The following is a 6,625-nucleotide window of genomic DNA, read 5'->3' on the forward strand; positions in this document are numbered from 1 at the left end:
ATTTTTTTCCCCAAAAAACAACAAAAAAAGCCCAGAGAATGAAAGGATATATAATGAAAAATTTCCCTCTTCCCAGAGGCCGTTGAACTATCAGAGATATCACAGGCACATCTAGCCCATATTCTACTAATGTTCCTCTATTTTTATTTACTTATGACTTTCTGCTGATAAATTTTTAGGTTTATAACCTAAGAATAATGTTGCAATGAATATTCTTTTTATTATTTATTTATTTGAAAGTCAGAGTTGCAGAAAGGAAAAGACAGAGAGATTAATCTTTGATCTACTGCTTAAGTCCCCAGATGGGCACAATGGCCAGGCCAAAATGAAGAGCTTCTTCTTTGTCTTCCACGTGGGTGCAGGGGCCCAAGCACTTGGGCCATCTTCCGCTGCTTTCCCAGTCACATTAGCAGGGAGCTGGATCAGAAGTATAGCAGCTGGGACTTGAACTGGCACCCATATGAAATGCTGGTGCTGTAGACGGTGGCTTAACTTGCTATGCCACAGTGCCGGACCCACAATGAATATTATTAAAATAATCTTTGTGTATGTGTGTTATTATCTGCAGGATACATTCCTCGAAGTGACACTGTTGAGTCAGAGTGTGTATATTTAACATTTTAACAGAATCATCAATCATCTTTGAGCTTAGAGCAATTTTTTAAACATGGTATTTAAGAAGTATCGTTCTTTTTTTATTACAAAGATTTATTTATTTGAAAGTCAGAGTTACACAGAGAGAGATGGAGAGGCAGAGAGAAAGAGCTCCTTCATCCGCTGGCTCACTCCCCAATTGGATGCAACGGCTGGAGCTGTACTGATCCAAAGCTAGGAACCAGGAGCTTCCTCTAGGACCCCCACTCGGGTGCAGGGGCCCAAGGACTTGGGCCATCTTCGACTGCTTTCCTAGGCCATTGCAGAGAGCTAGACCAGAAGTGGAGCAGCCGTGTCTCAAACCGGGGCTCATATGGGATGCCAGCACTGCAGGTGGCAGCTTTACCTGCTACGCTACAGCGCCAGCCCCTAGAGCAATTTCTACTGTGATCATCAACATACTATGGACCTTGCATTCTTCCCAGGTCAATATTTATCAGTCTTTCAGCTTTTCTTTTTCTTGTAAACATTTTATATCTATCATAGAACATAGCATGTCTTAAACATATAGAACTCCCTAATAAGGTAAAGCAAAGACAAAAAGGTTTCTTATTAGAAACGAGATACACTATCATCTAGTCTTCAAACATTGGGTAGACTTTTGGCACAGCATGGACTCATGCATCTCATATTGGGGTGCCCGTGCTGGTCCCAGTACTGCTGATTCTAGCTTACTTCTCCCTTCCTGGGAGGCCAGTGATGGCTCAAATACTGGGTCCTGACATTCATGTGAGAACTGGCCTGGCCCAGCCTCAGCTGTTTGCAGGCATGTGGGAGTGAATCAGAAGGAAGATGTCTATCTCTCTTTCTCTCTGCCTTTCAAATAAATATTTAAATTTAAAAAAATTATTGCACTTTAATTTTGCTTCATGAAAACCACCAATGTCAGAATGAAACTTGTCACCCTTCCCAAAGCCATAACTCTTGGCCTGCAGGTGACAGCCCTCAAGTTCTCCCTCCTGGACTGGCTTGGTGATTCACTAGGTATTAAGATTTCTTGGGGCTGGCACTGTGGAATAGCAGGTAAAGCAGCTGCCTGCAGCGCCAGCATCCCATATGGGCGCTGTCCATGGTTCGAGTCCCGGCTGCTCTTCTGATCCAGCTCTTTGCTATGGCCTGGGAATGCAATAGAAGATGGCCCAGGTCCTTGGGCCCCTGCACCCACGTGGGAGACCCGGAAGAAGCTCCTGACTCCTGTCTTCGGATTGGCACAGCTCCAGCTGTTGCAGCCATCAGGGGAGTGGACCAGCAGATGGAAGACCCCCCCCCCCAACCTCTCCTTCTCTCTGACTTTCAAATAAATAAATAAAAATTTATTTTGATAGCGTTATAGATCAATGAGGATAACCTCAAAAATGTATATATATATATAGAATCTTCCCCAATCCAGTAATAATTTAGGACTCCAAGGCCCCACAGCAGCATCCAGCTTGCTCTTTGGCAACAGTTTGGCTTCATGCAAACTTTAGCTGATTAATTTCACAGGCTGCACCCTTAAGAACTGGGCATTTGTGGCTCCCATGGCACACACAGATCCTGTGTGACATAACCATGCTAGGTCTTATATTCCAGACTGTACTTTATTTGGCTGAGTGGGGCAGGGAGCTGGTGATACTTAGAGCGTGCATCACATTAGACGGCTACTTTCTCCAGTTTGGGGACAGACTTGCATGCACCTATCCTGGCTTACTTAATGGCTGCCAGCAGAGGGCAAGGCTAATCTTTCAGTCTTAAAAATGAAAAACGGTATCACATGGTGATATTTTCATTTCTTTGTAAAAGTATTCTTTTCACTTAAAAGGCACGTGTTTCTTTTCTATGATCCTGTTCATCCTATCCTTTATGTATTTGTTGTCTTTTTCCTGACCAGGACATGAGAAATCTAAGAAAGAAATAATTCCTAATCATTTGTGCTGAAAATACTAAATACTGTTTGCCTCTTTGTATTTTGACCTTGTTTACAGAATGTTCAAAATTCCTCACTTTTTCCCCTTAAAGATGTATTTATTTGAAAGGCAAAGAGAGAGAGAGATACCTTCCATCCACTGGTTCTCTCCAAATGGTTGCCGACAGCCAGGTCTGGGACAGACCAAAGCCAGGAGCCAGGAACTCCATCCGAGTCTCAAGTAGGTGGCACGGGCCCAGGCACTTGTGCCATCTTCCACTGCTTCCCCAGGCACTTTAGCAGGGAGCTGGATTGGAAGTGGAGCAGCTGGGACTTGAACCGGCGCCCAGCACTCATATGGGATGCCAGCACTCCAGTCGGCAGTTTCTTTTCTTTTTTAAAGGGGGACTGGCACTGCGGCACAGCAGGCTAAGCTGCACCTGCAATGCCAGCTGCTCCACTGTGATCCCGTTCCCTGCTAATGGAAGCAGACGGCAGGTCTTTTTCTCTGTAACTCTGCCTTTCAAATAAAAGTTAATCTTTAAAAGACAAAAACAAAACAATGAGCCAAAGTCTAGGCCTACAGAGGGGAGTCTGTGCCGTGGTTAAGATGCTAACTGCAGTGCCTGCACTCCCAACACAACGCCTAGGTTTGATCCTTGGCTCTGTTTCCAATCCCAACTTTCTGCTGCTAGAGAGCACCCTGGAGGTAGCAGCAGACGGCTCCAGAACTCGGGTCCCTGCCACCTATGTGGGAGGCCAGACTGCGTTCAAATCTCCTGGCCAAACTTGCTGCTGTAGGCATTTGGGGAGTGAACCAGCAGATGGAAGATCAGTCTGTCTCTATGCCTTTCAAATAAAATGAAAACAGAAATTAAAGCATAAAAAGTATAGGTCTTCTCAGTTGAAAAGGTTTCCGGGGGGGGGGGGGGATCACTGTGGCATAGCAGGTTGGACTGCTGCCTGCCTGCAGTGCTAGTATCTCATATGGTGGCTGGTTGGAGACCTGGCTGCCCCACTTCCAATTCTGCTCCCTGCTGGTATGCCTGGGAAAGCCCAGGTGCCTGAGTCCCTGCCATCCATGAAAGGCCCAGAGGAAGCTCCTGGCTTCTGGCTTCAGCCTGGCTCAGCCATGGCTATTGCAGCCATTTGGGGAGTGAACCAGTGGATGGAGGATCTCTCTGTCTCTGCCTTTCAAATAACCTGAAAGATGAGAAGAGCTAGACAGATAGGATTTGAAAAGCATGGAGCTACAGAAGCATAAATCCTCTGAGCCAGATGGTGGGAGTGGTCGGGGGCACATGACACAGATGATTTTCTCCCATACTTTACTTTTGCTCCAAGTAAATTTTTTTCTGAATTCTAATAGCACACCCAAGCAACCACACAACCTATTACAAAAGGGTGAAAGTTCTTGTCACTTATTATTAAAATAAGTATTTCTTTATGTGAATAAAAGCAACATTAACTGTTAGGAAAAACATGGATCTTGCATAAATTCTGTATGTTTCATATTTTAAAAGATTATTGGGGCCAGCGCTGTGGCGTAGTGGGTAAAGCCACTGCCTGCAATGCTGGCATCCCATATGGGCACCAGTTCACCCACTGGCTTCTCTACTTCTGATCCAGCTCTCTGCAAGGCCTGGGAACATTACCATAAACTAAACAAATGATTGCTCACCATTTCTAACTTTTCCAGTTGACATTGTTCTGACTACCTTGGACTGCTCAGCAGAAGGCCTATGTTCCAAGTTAAACATTCTAAGACAAGGGGCGGGCACTGTGGCACAGCAGGCTGTGCGGTGCCAGCATCCCATACAGGTGGCTGTTTGTGTCCCAGGTGTTTCTCTTCTGATCCAGCTTTCTGCTTATAGCGTGGGAAATCAGTGGATGACGGTCCAAATGCTTGGACCCCAGAACCCACATGGGAGACTCCGCAGAAGCTCCTGGCTTCGGAGCAGCCCAGCTCCAGCCGTTGCATCCATCCAGCAGATGAAAGACCTTTCTCTCGGTCTCTGTCAAATAAAATCTTAAAAAAAAAAAAAAAAAAAAAAGGAACATGAAGGGCAGAGGGATCAGCGCTGTGGCACAGCAAGCTAAGTGGTTGCCTTAGATACCAGCATCCTGTGGGTCTCCCAGCTGCTCCACTTCTGATCCAGCTCCCTGCTAATGTACCTTGGAAGGCAGTGGAGGATGGTCCAAGTACTTGGGCCCCTGTCATGCATGCAGGAGATCTGGATGGAGTTCTAGGCTCTTGGCTTTGGCCTGGCCCACCCCTGGCCATGGCCCCTCACCAGAAAAAACTGTCTTTCAAATAAACAAATCCTAGAAAAAAAGGAATATGAAAAGGTATGTAAATTGAGTTTTCCTAATAGCATATACTTTGTAAGCTATAGACTTCAGAATGCACAACTGGCAAAGTACTACTATATCCATTTAAATTATTCTGTAATAAAGGTGAATCACAAAAGTTAATAATTTCTCTATTTTTTAACAACTTTAATAGCAATATTTAAATAGGTATACAATCCGGCTCTGTCAATGGTTAGCTCTGTCACCTGGGGTAAATACCTATTCTGAGATTCAATTTATCTCTGAAATAAATGATATAATTTGCAAAAGTTACTTCCAGGTTATTTCCAAACTAAAATCTGAATACAAGCATTTGTATTCCTTAGGTACATGCTATGAGATTTCTCTGCATTTTAGCTATCTAAATTGATCAGGAAAGATGCATGGCGAACAAAAAATGCTCTAGTCCCCCTGACAAGTAGAAAAGAACACACACTCACATGTATTTTGGGAATATATATTTTGAAAAGGATTTAATAATCCCTTAAGTTAAAACAAAGTACGGCTACAGAAGGAGAGAAAATATCCAAGTTATTGTCAACACAGATTGTTTACTTAAGGCATTATATTTGTCCTTGTACATATAACACAGCAGAGCACAACAACACATGCCATCTGGCTCTCAAGATACAAGACACATCAGAACAGCAGTCCATGTCCACGGAATAGGGTCATCTCGGATGTCTTTACAACCGGTGTAGGTGTGAATTCAAAATTTCCACGGGTCCCTCTCAAGGACTCTTCTTTCACTTCAGTATTTTTTGTTACTTTATTTTCCTTCTACTTATAAGAAACTGACAGCATGTCATGTAATGTCCAATAGTCATCACTTGCCATGCCAGTTCCTTGAAATGTTACTGCCCATGACGCATGACCTGTACACTTTGTACAACAGAAGCTAAAAGATGTAGACATCACAATTTAACAGCTGTTTCAAAAACAGAAAGCAAAAATTCAGTTGCCAACTCTTAGAGGGTTTTACACATTATTAAGTAACCTATTATTGTTCCATGGCCTGAATTTAGTATTCTATCTTATTTACATGGCCTGAATTTTATTTCTTACTTGAGAAAACAAACTTCATTTCTAAACACTTATTTATCTTTTTGCAGTAGAAACAGTATTCTTTTTGGCAAAAAATGTCCTGGGAAAGAAAAACAAATGCCTTTCCAAATAGAGCACAAGTCTTCCTTAAAGGTCAGGGACAATGAGGACAGAGCAGCAGTTTTAAAATCGCCTAAAAGCTACTGTTACGATGATGATGGCTTTGGCCGTTTTGCAGATGGTCCACCTGAACTAGTCCTGTTATCAATGTCACTGTCATCTTCTGCATCATCTTCATCACCACCTTTTAAAATAAATATTTGTTGTACGACATTACGTTCAGTGGTTGAAAGACGCCTCCACAGCTAAAATGGTTATGAGTCACTTCACTTTAAGGATTAATAAAATCAAGTATATTTTCAACCTGATTTGCAGAATTTCAGCCCTTAAACTTTCCTGTCGTTCTTTTGAGAGATTTAAGTCATTTACCATAAAACTTACTCTTGAGAGTGTACAGTTCAGTGCGTGTTAGTAGCTCGTGCAACCATCACCACCATCTAATTCCCGAGTACTTTCTTCACCCCAAAAAGGGACCCCCGACCCGCGAGCGCTCCTCTCCGCGGCCCCTCAGCCCCTGCAGCTGCCGATCCACCTCCCGTCTCTGTGGATTTGCCTATGGCGCACATTTCA

The 6,625-nt window shown here is 43.6% G+C and overlaps 1 protein-coding gene across 3 annotated transcripts in view; it reads right to left on the minus strand.

Moving 5' to 3' along the window:
- Positions 1 to 6,625, minus strand: part of GON7 (GON7 subunit of KEOPS complex) — a 30,752-nt gene that overhangs the window by 23,176 nt on the left and 951 nt on the right. Inside the window, exon 2 of one of the 3 annotated variants that reach the window (XM_002719675.5) lies at positions 5,337 to 6,239. The exons of the other annotated variants lie outside the window; for them this stretch is intronic. Within the exon in view, the coding sequence (XP_002719721.1) occupies positions 6,142 to 6,239 (98 nt within the window). The 3' untranslated portion in view covers positions 5,337 to 6,141. Of the gene's footprint in view, positions 1 to 5,336; positions 6,240 to 6,625 lie in introns of those variants that run through there. 3 annotated transcript variants of the gene reach the window in all.

This window comes from Oryctolagus cuniculus, chromosome 20 (assembly GCF_964237555.1).
Source record: "Oryctolagus cuniculus chromosome 20, mOryCun1.1, whole genome shotgun sequence".
Classification (NCBI taxonomy): domain Eukaryota; kingdom Metazoa; phylum Chordata; class Mammalia; order Lagomorpha; family Leporidae; genus Oryctolagus; species Oryctolagus cuniculus.